The sequence below is a fragment of the Eutrigla gurnardus genome, assembly GCF_963514095.1.
Source record: "Eutrigla gurnardus genome assembly, chromosome: 2".
Taxonomy (NCBI): Eukaryota; Metazoa; Chordata; class Actinopteri; order Perciformes; family Triglidae; genus Eutrigla; species Eutrigla gurnardus.
In genome coordinates, this window is record NC_139916.1 from 20,658,584 (window position 1) to 20,677,822 (window position 19,239).

Below are 19,239 nucleotides of genomic sequence, written 5' to 3' on the forward strand. Positions count from 1 at the left end.
CGAGTTTAAAAAGTGGCAAAGTTGCGAGAAAAAACTTGCAGATTTACGAGTTTAAAAAGTAGCAAATTTATGAGAAAAAAGTCGGAAAAATAGTGTGTTTTGGCTAAGCTAGCGGTAGTTTTCACTTGTTGTCATAGGAACGGCAAACATCGTCAAGCTACATGTTTACTTCCTCTATGACCTACCGCTAGCTTAGCCAAACCACCCGATCAACAAAAACACCCATAAGGTGACAATTTGGTCCATGTAAAATTAACCAACAATAACCATCAACAGCCATCACCCTAAGGACCTTAGTACACACGTTGGGATGGATTAATTAGAAAGATAAAAGCGACATTCATGGGAAGTTAGCTAGCATAAATGCCGATTGTTAGCATAAGTGTCTGTGGTTGTGTTGAGGTTGCTTGTAAAAAACAAAACACCATTTTTCCGACTTTTTCTCGTAAATTTGCCACTTTTTAAACTTGTAAATCTGTGAGTTTTTTCTTGCAACTTTGCCACTTTAATGTCATAAATCTGCAACATTCTTCTCGAAATATTACCCCCCTCCCCCGGGTCCGTAATTTTTTTTTCATACTTGGCCCTAATATGCCGTCGTAGTTATCAATGATGGCTTGTTTGACATCTCATATGTAGCATTATGAATGTTAAAACGGAGAGTGGAACTAAAATGATGGCGGTACTGCAGGCATAGTTATTAAAATAATTTACCAAGTTACCTAAATTGCTCCTTTTCTGACCACATAGTATTATTCGCACCAATTATATTGTTGGACCAAGTACAGGACTATACTATTGTCATAAATTTAAACAGATATGAAATCAATGCAGAAATATGACTTAGCAGTGTGCCCCTTTGCACAACTTAACTAAAATTTAACCAATTTGAACTTTGAATAGAAATTACAAACAGAGACAGAAAGTCACCTTTATTTGATGGATATAAACAAGCTGGCCAACACTCAATAGTAATATTCCGATACAGCACATACAATAGCAAACTGGGGCACTGAGGACAGCCTCCTAGGTTTAAAAAACAGAAAACATCACAGAGTATCCATGCTTCATTCAAAACTCTGACACAATCTCACTTTTTTTTTCTCTAGGGACTTCCTCTGATTAAGTTTTTTAAATAGATTTTTCTCTTATGCATTCATAACACACACACACACACACACACACACACACACACACACACACACACAAATGCATACCCACACAAACGCATACCCACACCCATAAAAGCAGCTATGCACACACACACACACCCCTCTCTCTTTTCCGAATACATTTACACAAGCAACCCCAAAAACATGCTGCACTCTCACAAAACTGCACAGGCTGTCTACTAAGGGGACACAGTATGTGAGACACACATGACTCCCAAACACAACATCACACCGCCACGATGCACGATGCAAGTAATGAATGATGGATGATGCTTCATGGGAGATTAGCTCACGTTCACACGAGTAATCATTCAGCATGCTGGACACCCACATATAACTTGTTCCTAGGTCTTTACTGTACGGCTCAAAACATTTACTTATACAAATAGTACAGTCTCAAACTCGCATATTCGAAAAGCTGAAACAATATCAAAAAATAAATAAAGCTAACTTAAATATAAAAATGAATAATAACAAAAGTAAACAATATTTGTTCTGTCAAAAAAATGTTTCTGGCATTGGTCACAGTGATTTGTTTAATCCAAAAGTTTTCAGCAACATACAGTAAAATAAAGAAACTTATATAACACTAAAGTGAAAATGTATGTTAGGCTTTTCATGCTTTTTTTTTCTCCTCGAAGGCCTTTGAGAATTACTGGTGAACATACAGGCCTTTCAATTCAAAGTCTTTCTACTCGGCTGCTTCTAGGCACAGATGCAGACACTGACTTCTTGATTCCACGTCACACCGAGTGCAGTGCAAGTCATTCACAACCAGGATTAGTCTTTCCGTCTGAGCCCAGGAAACCAGCCCCAGCCTCTAAGCCTCTGTCTCCCCTAAACATTTGTTTTGACACAACGGTTGAGAAATCGCTCTGCATAGAGAACAGAGATTATCCTTACATCATCGCTTTCAGTTGGCACATTATGTAAAATTCAGCATGCATGGGCACAATGAAACGTTTCATGTTTTCTACCATGTAAATTATATATGGTATCTCATGGTAGGAGAACACCCTACTTCAAGTATTCGTTAGATAAGGACCTGAAAATGGAGGATTCGTACTCCGCCCCCCCCCCCCCCGATGGTGAAGTGAGAGGATTTTTGCTCCTCTGTCTGTTTGCATTGTCTTCCCCCCTCCCCCAAGAAAATCCAAATCAGGACCTTTCTCGTAACATTTTGTAAACACGAACACAAAAATGTCGCACAATCTGTTGATTCTTGGTCAGTGACAGGAGCTGTAAAGGTTTATATGTGAAGCAGACACGTAACAAGGTGATGCATGGATCGCCTTTGGTTTGTGAAAGATGGCTAGATGGAAAGACATTTATATACAACAAACACTTGGCCATATACGTGAGACACACAGGCACCATGAGGGGAAAGAGAGGAAGTAGGGGATTGTAACAGTCTAATTCAAATTTTCCACTATACTGCAACAATGTGTGTTGATTTTTCTACTTAATCAGCTGTCACGGGCACGTATGTCACCACTTCTGTTTACAAGACGACAACGACAACAAACACGCGAAAGAAATGCATCTCGACAGAGTCACTCAAACCTCCACTTGGATGTTAGATGTGATAGTCCTCACTCACAATTGCAAGTTTCTGACTGCTGAGTGCAGCAGACATAATCTCATTGCTACTTATGTGAGCTGCAATATTCAGTCTTTTTTTTTTTTTTTTTTTTACATTTTTTGTTGTCACCACAAGCCAAGCGGTGTTCAACTAAATGTTTTCACATTGAAGAAAGGAATGTAACAATGTCATCTTTTCTAGACATCTAGATAGATTTGGATATACTTCTCTACTTCCCCGAAACTGCTCTAAAGCTCTTTATTTTTTTCTTTTTGGGCTGTCCTGTGTTTTCAGACAGGGAATGTTGCTTGCTGCTGAGGGGTTTTCTCGTGTACAAATCAGAGGAAAATCACACCACTCAACACTCTAAATAAGACATCTCTCTGACCTCCAGGACAGTTAGAAAAATAACCATGGAGGAAAAAAAACATATATTATCTCGTCAGTTTGAAACGATTTTCTGACCACGTATAGACTCACTATAGATTTCTCTCTATATGTATAATATATGCATATATCATATATGTGTACAGTTTTTTTTTTTTTTTTTTTTTACGAGGCACAGGCCACCTTGTTGAGAAGGAGAAAACAAGTCACTCATGTTTTGGGGGAGGTCACACAGACTACTGCTGGAAGAGGAGATTACAAGGGAGAGGGGAGATGGAGCATACTGTAGGTCAGAGACTGGGCTCACAATGGTACAAATAGACCTGCAGGGAAAACATCTATTGAACATCCTCCACCGTGTGGTCTATAATGTATTTATAGTAGCAGTATTTATAGAGGAAGATTTCCTCTGTGTGGGTCTTAAGTCAACCCCCCAGGGTCAAATCGTATGTACAAAGCAGTTTCCTTTACAGTCCTTTGTGGAGCCCGTTGTGGGATCGAGTCCCTCTACTGTTAAAGGACTAAAAGATGCTCTTGACCAGGTATTCTGACACCATTTAGTTTGAGCACCAGCAAAAGCACCATTAGTAAAAATTCCTGCAACACTGAGGAGGTGCATAGGTGCATAGTCTCAGAAACTTAAAATAATTTGACTGATGAATCGTGTCTGACCTCTCTCTTGGCCGCTCTGATTGGGTGGTTAATTACACTTTGATTGGTAAATTTGAGTAAGGGTGGGGGAATTAGAAATGCATTCATTCTACATTGACATCTGCATAGATTGATTATTTCTTTTGACCACTTCTGATTAAAATGAGGTAACATGAAGAGAAACGTGGATGGCACCCACAGCCTTGAGGCTGAAACAAGCCCAAGCACAGGAGGGCCCCGTTCGTGCAGTTAAGGAAACCCCTGATGCTGCAGGCAAGGCTAAAGGTGTACTTTCAGTCAGCTAAGCTCTGCAATAAGAAATGACAAAAATAAATAAATAAAATCACTCAAATCTGATGTGTGGGACACTTTAAGAAATGCTGAACACGGGCCTCTCTTGAAATGAACGGTGTGTAGGGCATATATAAAGACAAAACAAGAGATCACTGTGCCACAAAGGGTAAAATAGGTCATCGAAACAACCATGATAGCCAGGTAGAGGGGTCAGATGTCACCAGTCAGGACAGCAGGGCAGTGAGGATCAAGAAACCATGAAAGAGTCAGATGGGGGAGCCAACAGGAGCCCGAGGAGTCAGTCACGCAGGCAGGTGAAACAGATGGCAAGACAACCATGATCTTGAATCACTCGCAAGAAGGATGAGGAACAAATGCTGGGATGGCAGGCGGCCATGAGATTTCTGTTGGAGGATCAAGAGGGTGTTGTTGGCCTGAAGAGGTGCAGCGTTCAGCAGGTAACAGACAGGTGAGGTGACCTCTGATACAGGGCTGCCATGTTGATCACATGCCCTGTCCAACAAACACAGAGCACATCTGTCTCTCCATTGGCATCGACGCCTGTCTCTTCCAGTCCAGTCCCGTATCTGTGATCCTGTACTGAAGATGTAGATGAGGTCGGCTCATGTCCACACAAAGAAAAAAGTCCCGGGTCACCTAAACGAGACAATGAAGACAAGCATAGTGTAAGTTTGTAAATGTATTCTCAGTAACTAAATAAAATAATTTTGTGTACTTTTATATATTTTTGCCTGACTTAACATGTAATGTTGGAAATAACCTGCTCAGCTGTCAGTCTCCCCGCATGACCTGCACACCTGAGTGCCCCCGCTTTCTCCCGGTAAATTAAACAAAGGTCCCATTGCTGAGTGTTGATTGAGTGGAGGTAATAAATGTTTGGTCGGGTAGTGTTTCAACATCATGGCAAGGCTGTGCTCCTACAGTAGTGACTGAATCATCTGAATGTGAGAGACGACAAAATACAGAAATCCAGATGTCACGCAGCGTTTCTTTTGTTATGAAATGAGGCAGACACTGCAAGCAGAGAGGACACTGACATCATGATCATAAAATGTGAACGTATTTAACATATCTCACCCCTCAAAACAATAATAGAGCTTTGGTTGTCACAGCAAAGGTTATGCCCAAATGCCCTCGTCGTCATCCTGTCCGTGGCGTTGCAGGCCAACAGCAGCGAGATGCATGAAGGGAAGAAAGTAGACAGGAAGCAGAGTAACTGCTGATGTGATCATTTGATGACAATTAAAAAAAAAAAAAAAAAGATAACACAAATGACATCTGACCTGGTCCGGTGCAGGGCGGTGACCAGCATGTGGGGGTCCTCGGGCTGGCCCTCCACGATGATGGGGCGATGGGTGACGTGGATGCTGGGCGTGGTGCGGGTGCTGAGGGTGTTGAGGGTGCTGCGGATGTGGATGTTGGGGGTGGGGTCCTTGTTGGGGAGGGCCGTGTGGGTGCTGAGGGTGAGGGTGCTGTGGAGGAGGGTGCCCGTGTGGGTGCTGTGGAGGATGCTGTGGGTGCTGTTGGTGAGGGTGCTGGGGCTGCGGGGGGCGCGGGTGCTGTTGGTGCTGGGGAGGTGGTTGGGGGTGCTGAGCGTGTTGCTGGGGGTGCTGTGGATGAGGCGGGTGAGGGTACTGGGGTTGTGGCTGCTGTGGGTGCTGTAGGGGGGCCTGCGGGTGCTGCGGGTGCTGTGGGTGCTGCGGATGCATGGCGTGTGGATATGGAGTCTGCTGGGCATGGGGAGCGTGGGGAGCGTGGGGGGCATGGGGAGCATGGGGAGCGTGGGGGGCATGGGGAGCGTGGGGAGTGTGGGGGTATTGTGGTTGGGGCTGAGGCTGAGCATGCGGAGGCTGAGGCTGGGGGTGGTGAGGAGCATGTGGATGATACTGCTCATCTTCATAGTTGTCGGCTATCAGCTTCATTCTGCTTTGTGTCTGTAAAGAGGAAACCGGTAAGTGCATGATGATCAACAGCTGTTTGATCCCCGCACAATGAACATTAAATGGGTTTATGACTGGACAAACAGTTTCAGTAATTGTGGGTGGACATAAAAACAGGAACACCTTACAGCTCAATACAATGTAGTACAATAATAATGCAACCAACACAGAGGTTCATATGTTCTTTTTTCCTCAGACTCCAGCTGTTGAGTCATCTCTGTAGTCATTTTCAATTTCATTGTGATTTTGTTTAGAAAATATACAATTTAAGGCAAATTTGGGGAAATATACTCATTCCAACAAATTCTCATCCTGAATGCATCAAAAACTGCAGCTTGGTCAGTGCTCCTAAGCTCCTAACTCTGGTGCCTCGTGTACCCCTCTAGTCACAGCATAGTGTCTTTTTAAAACAACGTGTAATAATGACGCCTGTGTGTTTACATCGGAGTTAGTTGCAAGATCAATGCATGAGAACGGGTTGCTCATTCAGTCACCTGGCTATAGATCAGTATTTATTGAATAGCAAACTCTTGACAACACAGTCAAAAAGCATATTTCCCAAAATTCATCACTTCACATAGATTTGGGTCTAAATGTAACCACTCTTTTCCTTGCTACCTACTTGAATTGTGTATAAATAATTATGATTTATGAGAATAGATTCTGTAACTGGGGCTGCACGGTGGTGTAGTGGGTAGCACTCTCGCCTCACAGCAAGAGGGTCCTGGGTTCGATTCCCGGGTCGGCCCGGGTTCCTTCTGGGTGGAGTTTGCATGTTCTCCCCGTGTAAGCGTGGGTTCTCTCCGGGTTCTCCGGCTTCCTCTCACAGTCCAAAGACATGCAGGATGGGGATAGGTTCATTGGTGACTCTAAATTGCCCGTAGGTGTGAATGTGAGTGTGAACGGTTGTTTGTCTCTACATGTCGGCCCTGTGATAGACTGGCGTCCTGTCCAGGGTGAACCCTGCCTTCGCCCAATGACATCGGCTCCAGCCCCCCCTGAATACAGGATAAGCGGTAGACAATGGATGGATGGATGGATTCTGTAACTTCTTTTATGTTTCTAACTGAAGTTATTTTATGTCATGTTATGCTGAATAACAAGCATCATATCGGGCACCTTGCAGAGACACAAGGAGGCCATATTGTCGCTGCCTCCTGTATAACTCACACTAGAGCTATAGACCCAAGACTTTGATTTCAAGTGAGACTCAAGTCAAAAACTTGAGATTTGACTTGGACTTGACTGCTGCATGACTCTACTTACTTGAGACTTGACTCCTTGAAGACCTGACATGACTTGAGGCTTGAAAGCAAAAACATTTAAGACTCAAATTTGGGCCTGGTAAACACGCCTTGAGTATTACATTATTATGCCTATACACTGAATGGATTTGACCTCAGCTATGCAAATGAACACAGCGTTGATAGGAAACTATCAAACTCAAGTGAAATGTCAATGGAAAAGAGTGGCAAATGTGCAAATGAAGGCTTGTAACTTGACTTGGACCTGTGTGGAATGACTTGAGACATGACCTGCCTCAGCTCCGACAGCATATATGAGACACATTTGGGGGAAAAAACTGAACTAGCAAACATGGTCAGTGGCCATGCGTGTACACCGCCCCCTGTAGATTAAAAGAAAAAAAAAGTCTAGTTGCCTTATGCAGCTACACATTTTTCATTTTGATTAACGTTGCCTTGGCAACCAACGAAAGCAGCCAGAATTCTCCTTGACATTGTACTGCAGTACTAACGTGTTGTTTGAGCTGGTGCATCAGTTTGTCCCGCTCCCTCTTGAGGGACAGCACCTCCTCCTGGGTCTTCTTTTTATTGGAGGCAGACAGTTCCAGCAGTGCAATATTAGCGTCTTTCTCACTGATGGCCGCCAGTAGAGCTTGTTGCCTGAAGAGAAAAAAAACAACATAATGGCATCAATATTTATATTCTAACAAAATGAAACAACATTTTATAAATTGTTATATTGGTAAGATATCCAATTGCATTACTCTTTTAGCTAAACTGCAGCTTAAACGGCATCTTTAACTGTATGCATGTCAAATGCTGTTTAAGTACAATTCAAACTACTATTGGTCCAGCTTCAGGAGTCAAATGATGATTAATGAATGATAAGTCATTAAAAAAAATCTCATTGTTTTGTACTGTTTGTTTAATGTTGGGGTATACATGTACTCTGAAGATTGATACCACCTTCATGCCTGTCTGCATTAAATATGAAGTACAGCCAGCAGCCAGTTAGCGTAGCTTATGTCATGATGGCACTAACTTCATCTCCAGTATCTCCTCCAGCTGTTTCCTCCGCTCCTGTCTCATGTTGGTGAGGTGGCCATCCCTCTCCTGCAGCGACTGCTGTGTGGATGACAGACGCTGCTTGGTGGAATCGAGCTCCTGCCTCGTCCTTTCCAGCGTGTTCATCAGCTCCTCCAACTGCATTGTATGGGAACACCAAATGCATAAATAAGACACATATATATAGAAATATGCATGGTTAATTAATAAAATGTTGAGCCTACATATCACCCTCAGCTAAAACAAATGCAGTTGAACACAACAGTCCAACTACAAGTCCTACCTTCATGAAGGTTATAATAAACTGGGTGTATTGTCAAGAGTAAATCCGCACCTTCACGTGGTGGCCACCATCCATGGAGCTGTCTTTACGAGGGTCTTGTCCTAAGCCTTTCTTGTCCCCTTGTGGTCCCAGTTTGATGTTTGGACCCTTCTTAGTCAGGTCTTTGCCTCCTTGTCTATAAAACCATACAAATGTAAGAGCATTTCCATGCCAATCAGTTTTTCTGAATTCCATTCTGTAGTTGCTGTGCCATTTATATACAGCAAAATACATTTTTGAGGAGAGTGTTACATAAGAAGCAAGTAGATGCGTGAGTAGGGTACACTTATTCATAAACATGACAACAAAAAACATGAACCACAGAGACAAAAATAACAAGTAGCAGAATGGTCAGGTGCATTTCGGATGAATCTTGTTTCAAAATGGTACCAATCATTAGATCACCAGGACAGCAATAAGTCATAAGCATCACAGATGAATGGATGGCTTCATGTTAACATGACATTGCTGAGATGATAGGTCTAAGCACCAGAGTTAGAGGGAATATAGGTAGAGATGGGAGTGCAATGGGGAGGGAGGGGCATTACTTACCTGGGAGCTAGACTGCAGATGAGGAGAGGAAGAGATAGAAGGGGATGGCGGGACAAGTGAAGGGAGACATTGGAAGAATCAGACGACAGCACACAAAGAAAAAAAAGGAGACATTAGAACCAGAACATAAAGAAACAACCACACAAAAAAATGAATACAGAGAACCCAGATGACATCACAGTATGTTCAATGTCAAACAACATTGGAGATCACAGAGGTGGCTGTGACAGCCACTGCTCTGCAGCCTGACACGGCTAATGCAGGATGCACCTTCTCTGAATACATGTGCATCTGCTGCCAAGCCCGGGAGTGGCAGACATGCAGTCAGACAGGCAAAAGTCAGCAGGGCAAAAGAAGACAGGTCTGAGCGCCGAGCAAAAAGGAGGGGGAGCCAACAGTGGTTTGACCGAGAGAAGGAGTGAGCTAGTAAGAGAATTAGTCACAGATGCAGTATTGTTCAGACACAAGGGACCCAACTGGACTGACACACTTCAAAATCGAGGGTTCAGTCCAGAGCCTACCTACAGTCGCACTCATTCACAGCTCTATTCATGCAGGCCTCTTGGTTGATCATTTCTCCAAGTATCTGCTAGAGCAAGCTAGTCAGGGCAGAATATGGGAAGGTAAGGAGGGAGAGCAGGAAGGTGGGAGCTGGGAAAGACCACAAGAATCTAGGGGCGCTCAGGTGATGTTAGTGGGAGGATTAGAAGGTGAGAATTACAGAGGGTGAGATTGACTTAGGGAGAGGGGGGCAGACAGGTGGGTGGAATAAGCAGGGGAAGTGCACTCATGGCAGGAGGAGATGTCAGCTTAAAGGACAGATACTTCCTACATAAACTGCAACAAACAGCCAGCACCACAAAAACACACAAAACAATGTACGTGTGTGTATGTCTGTATGTGTGTGCATATGTTCTCCGAGATGTTTCAACAAAGGACACGGAGGGACAAACAGTACAGTATAGTCAACTAAAACTGATGGAAAAAGTGAGTTGGGAAAAAAATCACGCCAAGGAAACCGCTTCTAATGCAGTATGTAGAATAGTATTATTACAGTATTACTGACACACATGCACACAGTTTGGCCAGGGCTTTCCAGTTACTACTGTGATTCTTTTTACAGTGTAAACTGTTTCCTTGGTGTGATTTTATTTTTATTGTGTGACTTCACCATGCATCATTACAGGAACAGTCCACAACAGAAACCCCAGCGTGAAGTAATATCTACTGTTCAGTGAATCAAAAGGATCGCCACAGTATATATGAACACCTGGACATGTACACACTGTAAACTCTAAGGTTTGAATTTCATATTAAAATGTCAGTATTTGATATTTTGACTTTGATATTCAGTATTTGAGCTACATCTATGATCATTTGCTGATTTGTAATTGTAATGTGATTTGTCATACAACAAAATCCCTGTTCCCCATTCTGTCATCAGTGCAGACATAGATGGCTTTTAATGATGATTGCCACATGGAGTTTGAAACAAATAATAAACATGCAGCGTAAACTCTCAATTATCAAAAACCATTCATGGAACGTATGCGTACCACTGAGCAAACACATGCTGAGGAACTAAAAGCAAACATGAATCCAGGGATCTTTGTATCATGGGCACGGGTACAAGCAATAACACCACAGACTGCAAACAGAGCCCGTTACTCCGATACAAAGATATGTGAATCCTTTAGACAGCAGGGCAGACTCAGGCACACAGGTGAAAACCAGACGCAGTCGCAGCAGCAGCAGTCGGAGGCTTTAACCACGCAGCTGAAGTGCCAGGGCAGAGCACTCACTTTCCCAGGAAATCCCACACCATGCCCCCTATCTGTTGGGGGGCAGCGGACACAGAAGGGAGCGGGTCAGGGGGAGCTCTGCCACCGGGACGAGGGGCGGGGCGAGGGGCAGAGTGAGGGGGGCTGGTTTCAAGGGGGCACAATGGAAAATGAGTTGCGTGGGAGATAGAGAAGAGATTTTTTAAAAAATGAATCGGATTTGAGAAAGGAAAAAAAAGAAGGTTTGGGACCAAAGTTGAATTGATTGATGGTAAATGAATGGTGAGAGGGAAGGTGGGCATGAAACAGAAGAATGGAAAGGGACAGAAAAAGTGGGTAAAAATGGCAAAAAAAAAGGAGAAGAATTAATCCACAACACTAATAAATTAGCATGACACTGACACGAAATGGCCCCTATCACTAGCTGGTTTCAACAACTGGCGGGACTGGGACTCAAGTGACTGGTGAAACTGGCCGCCATTGGTAGACAGCGCTCATGTGTCGTTGTCATGCAGTCCATTCATTCTTTGTCTCATCCGTTTCCAGGCGATCAGCGATGGTCTTCTCCATCAGACGAACCAGAGCCAAAAGACTCCGGGACACATACCTCACTGAGAGGTGAGCCAAGAGCTGTGTCGGCCACCAGCTTTATTTACTCGGTCCATCAACTGAAATCAGTTGACCTCTTCCATTAAGGTGACTGAGCGGCACTTTGTGTTGCAATATTCACACAAAGTGTCACAACTTTTACACTGAGCCTTCAGCCGTCAAAAGGTGCATTTCTACATTTGAGGATATTCTACAAGAACAGGAATCGATCCAGTGCAAGACACAATCTCATGATGTCACATATGTACATAAAAATGTGAGAATGCGTGGAAATTCACTTAGAACATGGAGAACATTAACTGTTCTAGGGGGAGCATAAACTGCTCATAGCCTCACAGGACCAACAGTAACTTAATGTAGCGTTGAGGGTAATAAAAAGAAGGTGGGCTCACCCAAATAACAAAATAACATAGTTTGTCTGCTCAGAGAAAGGCAGAAAACTCAAGAGACCAAATGTAAAAACTCAGCAGATAAAACTAAAAATAGGATCGTGGCCACACAACACACAATAGAGTACTAGTGAGACAAAAGTGTTTTTCTTTCATTTTGGTGAACCAGCCCCTAAAAATACTCCCATCTAGCTTCACTACATCTAGCTCTTCTTTCCATCATGTCTGGATGTGTAATGATAGAGGGGAAGGATAGATACAGTACATATACCATGGGGGTTTCTTTGGTATGTTTTCCTTTTTTCTTTTTGTGTGTGAGACTCTCTTTGCAGTATCTTGTACGTATGTTTGCATTATTGTCTCTCATGGTGCGGAGCTGAGAGGGTTGGGTTTAGGGCTCTTAGGTAAGTGCAGGAAAGCCAATCAACAGCACTTTCTCCTATCAAGTTCGAATGTATTTTAAGGTCTGCAAAATGAATCTCATGTCATGATTTAGCTGGAATAGCATATAAATGTACTCATTATTTCTATGTAACTACAACAATGGTAAACAATGTATTCTGGTCTATGAACGTGAGTAATTAGAGTAATACTTCACCCACAGAATGACTTGCATATCAATTACTCACCATGTATTACTGTGATTCCTTGAGGAAAACACTTGAGACACTGTTTATGTGGCATTTTTTTAAATAGTAAGATGTGAGTGAAGATCCATGTGTCTGGAATGAAGTCGCTGTATGACTGGATACATTATAATGCACAAGATGTGTGAGAGTTTGACGTTTTGAAATAGTTTTGCAACTGTTTTTTATTCTCCGTTCAAAATGGAGGCATGCAAGAAAACCAGAAAGAACGTTTTCTTTAAGACTTCAAGGTAACACAGGTGAACAATTGATGAACAAATGCTTATTTTGTGGGTGAAGTACTACAGTTTCATTAACCTGTCGAGACATTCAGAGTGAATTACCTTTCCAACTCTGCGATCTTCTTGTCCTTGTCGTTCTTCTCAGTCTCCACCTCTCGCAGGATGTCCAGGAGTCTCTCCACCTCCGTCTGAGACTTGTTGGACTCGTCTTTGTAGTAGCTCACCTCCTTCTCCAGCAGCTTCACTCGGTCCACGTACTCCGGGTTGCCTCTTGGGCCGGACTGCTGCTCCACCTCGTGGGCCTTCTGCATCCACATGCCGGTGGAGGGGGAGGGGGAGGGGGGGGACGAACGAACATACACACAAGCCAAGATACACTCAATTAACGTTGTAACATCAATACCACCATGCAGTACAGAACAGACTGTTTCACTGCCCATGGAAGAGATACATACAGTACATTGCAGTCCATCACTGTCTTGTATTAACCACTCCCCACTCTCTCTCTTTCTCAACAAATAAAGCAGAGTAAAATGTTGTGGGCAAGGGCATCATTACTGGCGCCGGCTCATTAACTCTAACAGAGCTATTATTTAGCTCCATTTAACAACCTTCGGAGACTCCCAGTCACTTCGCACACTTGGTGAGTGTGGAGAATGCTGTGTATGTGTGTGTGTGTGTGTGTGTGTCTTGTGTTTGTGCAGCACTTTTAACAAACAAAATAAAATAGAAACAAATTAGTGGCAGTGCAATGCTAAATAGTGCTCCCGTTGGTTATCTGTCACAAACTAATCTCGCCACGTCTCGCCATTACTGCAACAGTTTGTAACTCTCCATGAAGGACATCACAGCGGTACACATCACCGTCAGGACAATACGCAGCCACACATGTAAACACAGGTCGCAAAGGTGCAAGAGTTGTACAGAGCGCAGAGAGCATCCACCAAAACACTGCAGTGACCCCCGACCACGGCCGACACCTCGGCTAACTCGCACCACACTGAGACGGAAAGAGAAGCGTGGCAACACTGACAGTGACAACATGCAACGAGGTCGACCATGTCATGCAAAAACCAACGAAGCTGCACAGTCTTTGTGATTGTCACTCAAAAGGATGGAGAAACAGAAGCAACAGGGACCAATTAATCCGTGGGCTAACAGTAAGTCTCATATTTTAAGCATGAGGAGCGATGTTAGGGTTCAACTTGTAGGGGGGATTTTATAACATACATCACGTTATTTTAGAGCCACTAATCAATGTGGAAGTATATCAAGCATACTTTATCAGAAATAACTAATGGAAGTGGCAATAAGGCTCAATTTAGCCTATGGGTATAAAAGTGTTTTCTGATGTGAGCATTATGGTAAATATGAGGTTTTACTAATGTGTTTTAGGGATGTAGGAACTTCCCTTTTTAATAGTTTTTCCTCCATTTTTGTGATAATGGAAAATAAAGTACCTGAGAAGTGAAGGTTCACCTGTTTTGCAGTGTTTTTTCTAAGCTCCATAAAAATGCGTCACTGGTACAAATGAGAACATCTCAATTATCATCTTTAAAAACTATTCTTACCATGACTTAGATAGACGTTTATGGTCCTTTATAATATAATTCAGTACCAAACAGAAAAAAGGTTGGCTTCACAGTACATTCCAGCGTTCTAGGTGTCAAGAGATAAACCTGAAGTTGACCCCAGGCCATATCATTCCATACACTACCTTTTTTAAGAGCTTCATGATTGACATGGATTTAGGCTCTGAGATATTCTCTTGTCAAACACACGATGGAGGTCTAGTGACTGAACACATGGCCTCCTCTTTAAATGATTACATTGGAGCACCTTTTTCTCTAGTGTGCAAGAATAAGAAAGTCGTTAAACAAGCTAATCACATATAAAACCAACTACAGAGCCACAATTAGAAAAGTTCAGAATAAACAGTTACACTTTATACGTCCAACTGACCAAATAATGTTTACTTTAAAATACGGTATTTGTAGCGCCAACGTCACCACATGTGTCACAAACACAAACAGTCGCAGGATGACTTTGCACGGGACTCTTGAGTGCAGTCTAAAGCTCATTATATCAGTTCAGTGCGATGATCAACATGCATGTGGGTGGCTCGGTGGGTGAAAGCAGAACCTGTGCTGGGGGGAGGGCTGGCATGTTTCAGAGAAGTTATCAGTGGTCCTCATGCTTTCAATATGTACCTCGGAGAGCTCAAGAGAGGGACTTACAGGATTGTTCATGTGACTGAATAGCTGCTCAGCTTGCTACATTGCAAACGGAGGGGTTGAGGGAGGGAGTGGGGCGGGAGAGTAAGTGTTAGGGTTTGGTTGGAGCCAGAGGAGAGAACAGCAGGATCAGACATGTTACAATGCATGTTTGACAGAGCAGTCACATAGTCTCAGTACAGCACATGTTGTTACGGGTCAAGGGCAACACATCACGGACAAATGCAGAGGAACAGACACGGGGATAGTCTGGATTATTGGGTAGGCGGAGGCACAAGGGGGGTATCTAACGGACTGTCTGTTCCCTGAAGTGGACTAACAAAGCAGTGCAGCCTGTTACAGGAGGGAATGCATGATGGTAGCCAGAACTATATTTATTTATTCCTTTTATATAAGGCACGATCACAGGTTTTCAGTAATATACCGATTATATACAGATATCTTGATACATCTTCTCTGTATTTTTGGATTAGATGTATGTGGGATTATAATGATGGAGTCGTATGAGTGCATTCAGTCCTTCGTGTTATGTTCTTATGCTCTCACAAAGCTAAATGGGAAAATCCAATTTTCAAAAAGTCAGCCACAGAAACTTCAACAATAAAATAGCTGTTAATTAGACTGAAAGTTACGAATTAACTTGTTCTGTAACGTTCGATCATATCACATGGTATTCCTCAGCGGGTGGAGTACAGGTTGTCATTAAATTGTGCTTGAGTTTCAGATGTTGATTATGGGATACAATGGAAAAGCTCAAGAACAGCTGGACCTAGCTTTTCTATACTGTGGATTTTTTTTTGCCCTGATTTAGGACTGCAGATTTTTCCTTCTTTAACTGCAAGAAAAATGTTGACAGAATGATGAAGCTCTGAGTCGAGTAAAACAAAAAGAAAGGATGACTGTGAAAATGACGCATACCTGTGCAGAGTACTATATAACTGTTGTATAAATAAACTAGGGACAGACTTTAAAAAAAACTGATGTGTAATCTGTGAATGATTTATTTCTTCAAAATGAGTAATAACCTGATTCATGAAATCCAAATCAAATCGACACATTGGCCTGATGAGTGACACTGTACTGTGAAACGCACACCTACCTTCTGCAACTGCGTCTCCAACTTACTACACTCCTCTTTTTTCTGCTCGATGGCGATCTCCAGTGACTTGAGCTTTGAGTCCTTCTTGAGGCCAGAAGATGCCAGGGCTGAAGCGTGCTCTTTTAAATCGATGAGACTGGACTGCAGGAGGACAGACAGCACAGAAAGTGAGCACCAGTTCAAACCAGGGCGAGCTAGGCCCATGTGCCACAGCTAAAATGTCATAGAAAGACTATTGAGACTACTGCACAGAAAAGCAGGGTAGAGAAAAACGTGAAGGCACAGCAGTGTGTGTGTCCAATACGCAGCCATGTAAACACACCCTTGCATAAAAACCCCTTTGCTCTATTCTTACTCACTGACCTCCTTTTCTGTTAATTCCATCTGCAGGCTGTTGACCTTCTCCTTCAGATCTTTGTTCTCCTTCTTGTAGGAATCCACTTCGTCCAGACGTTCTCTGTCTTCCCTCTCTCTTTGGTCCTTTAAGCGCTCTATAATCCTCTCCTGAAACACACACATAGACTAAAAATATTAAAACAATCACACATAAGAATGCTCGAAAGATGAGTGTGAGCAATACGACCTAAGCTAAATCCTTTAGTGTTTGGAATAAATGTCAAACAAAAAGCTCTGAGAGTAGGAGTAAATGTGAAGGATTACTACTTTCATCTTTGACTTAAAGGAATACGCTTATTAACGTTGTTGCCAAGAGTTAGACAAGATGATCGATGATGATCATGTTTTGACACAAATTAAACTACTTAATTAAACAGGCAGCTCACATAGTTTAGCATATAGCTAAGCTGTCTCTGTCCTAAGATTGGGAGCAGTAACTATAGTCTGTCCTTATTTAGCGTACAGTCATGAACGTTGTACCTCATTTAACTCTCGGCAAGAAAGCAAAAAGTCTATTTCCCAAAATGTCAGACGTTTCCTTTGAGTCCAAAAATGTTCAGCAGTCTGATAGATACAGGCCCTGAAATTAATCCTAATTCCATCTGTTCATAACCGTGAACACTCACCGCCTCCATCCTAATGCTACCCGCGCTGTACCGTACCTTCTCTGACAGCGCCTCCTCCAGGGTGGCCAGGGCAGTGTCGGTGTTACTGGAGTCGGTCTGCAGAGACTTGACCCTGTCCTTCAGGTTCCCCAGCTGCTTGTCTTTGTCCCGCAGCTGCTCCTGCAGGTTCTCAATCTGACACAGGAAGGAGGAGGGGAACCGGGAGGATGGTGGTGGCACACGGGTGGGAAAAAAAAAAGCAGAGACGTATTTAAAGTTGGTGTAAATAGCTGGATTCAGGTCTTTGATGATTAATACCCAGACGTCATAGTTTTTTTTAAATGTGCCTTACAACGAAGCATTATCCGTTTCAAGACACGCATCAAAAAACTGGCAGACTTCTAAGAAGAGTTTGCGAAGTAGAATAAAGAGCAGAACAAAACTATAAACCAAGCTGTGAGAACGTAGGAATTGTGCATTAAGAACACAACTATTTAAAGACATTCATGTGAGCTAACCTAATATATGATTGACACAAAGAGAAAACACAAGCAAATCATCAACCATATCAAGAGAAAACGATTCCGAAATCACAAGAGATGAGATAAAAGCGGAGGGATGAGGGAGTGGATGTGTGACGGGACAAGAGAGGAGTGAGAAAGAAGCACTGGGAGCGGGTGAGCAGGTCATGGTGAGAGAGGGAGTAACACTCTGGGTATTTATAGCACACACACATACTAAAACCAGTGAGGCAGAAAGTTCTTCTTGCTTGTCTTCTATGGACACTTCCCCCCTGAGAGCAACAGAGACTCTCTCACTCTTAATGGATAGAGGAACCACTCTGCTTTGTGTTCTCACAGAGCGGCTGGTTTAGTCCAGGACACGAGAGTCTGACACAACAACTCGCTCCGCTCAGCGTTCATTTCCAATTACAAATGGAGTAAACCAACATGGATCCTCACCGTAGTTTGGTGCAACCAGTAAATAATGCAATTATTATTCATAACTCTTATTATTATTATTACAACTCTGCTTCTCACCTTCTTCTGCAGGACATTGATCTTCCTTTCTTTGACCTCCAGCATGTCCTTCATGTCCCTGATTTCTCCGGCGAGAGTGCCCTTCTCCTCCGTTAAGTCCTGCAGCTGCTTGGTTTTCTTGTTGAGGAATGACTCTTTCTCTTCCAGACGTAGACGTAGAGCATCCACCTGAAGCACGCCACAGCCACAAACACACTTTAGTGAGTGAGGCTGCTCTTGACCAAAGAAATGTCAATGTAGCTGATTTAGGTCGACGGATCTGTAAAAACTTCTCCGCGAAGAATCGCAAAATGCACCACTTTATTTATTTCTCAGTATAGTCATTTGATGTTTTCACTGTTTATTAGATGTGCTGTGACAAAACACAAAAACTTCTCCGGCGGTGCCCCTGAGTCACACTGAGTTTGAAGTCCCACAGCGAATAAAGTGTGGATATGATTTGGCGTAATAAGCCTCAGGCTCGGGGGCAAGCCTATTATTCGCTCAGTTTGGCGTGGACTACTAAAATGTTCATGGGGCAGTGTATTGTTAAGTTGATTTACTGTATGTGTAACAAACACGTTTCTGAGTTTTTTTTCCGGTTACCTCTGTTTGCAGAATGGCAGCACGTTGCTCCTTGGCAGTGAGAGACTCTTTGAGCACCTCGATATGCTGTTTGCAGTCGGAGTTCTGATTGTTGAGGGTCTCTAGTTTCGTCTGCAGAGCCAGCAGCTCCGACTCCTTCTTTGACAACTCCTGCTTCAGCTGGTCAATCTGCAGACATGTCAAACAACCATTCACACCAGAGAACTTGTGTGTGTGACGGAGATAATGAGTTTTACCAAACTGTGAGCTGCTCAGCACAGCTTTTGCACTATTTTCATCAATGTGTTGTCTCATTAAAAATGCATTTGGGACCGACTCCCCTGCATTCATCATATATTATACATCATCTCTATTCATGATTGATGAAACGAGGTCTAAAAATAGAATAACAAAACTGTGAGCT

At 43.0% G+C, this 19,239-nt stretch overlaps 1 protein-coding gene across 4 annotated transcripts in view; it reads right to left on the reverse strand.

Annotated features, from left to right (window-relative positions):
• Positions 1-4,906: 4,906 nt before the first annotated feature.
• The window catches only part of erc2 (ELKS/RAB6-interacting/CAST family member 2), a 29,862-nt gene continuing 15,529 nt past the window's right edge, over positions 4,907-19,239 (reverse strand). For 2 of the 4 annotated variants that reach the window (XM_084034012.1, XM_084034011.1), the window contains 13 exons: positions 18,837-19,004; positions 18,252-18,419; positions 17,269-17,406; positions 16,574-16,714; positions 16,211-16,351; positions 15,115-15,150; positions 12,980-13,182; positions 8,691-8,814; positions 8,334-8,494; positions 7,804-7,951; positions 5,391-6,041; positions 5,185-5,252; positions 4,907-5,045 (listed from right to left, as the gene is read on the reverse strand). In XM_084034012.1, the coding sequence (XP_083890138.1) occupies positions 5,226-5,252; positions 5,391-6,041; positions 7,804-7,951; positions 8,334-8,494; positions 8,691-8,814; positions 12,980-13,182; positions 15,115-15,150; positions 16,211-16,351; positions 16,574-16,714; positions 17,269-17,406; positions 18,252-18,419; positions 18,837-19,004 (2,106 nt within the window). In that variant the 3' untranslated portion in view covers positions 4,907-5,045; positions 5,185-5,225. The remainder of the gene's footprint in view (positions 5,046-5,184; positions 5,253-5,390; positions 6,042-7,803; positions 7,952-8,333; positions 8,495-8,690; positions 8,815-12,979; positions 13,183-15,114; positions 15,151-16,210; positions 16,352-16,573; positions 16,715-17,268; positions 17,407-18,251; positions 18,420-18,836; positions 19,005-19,239) is intronic. The other 2 variants (XM_084034014.1, XM_084034013.1) reach the window with 1 other exon arrangement.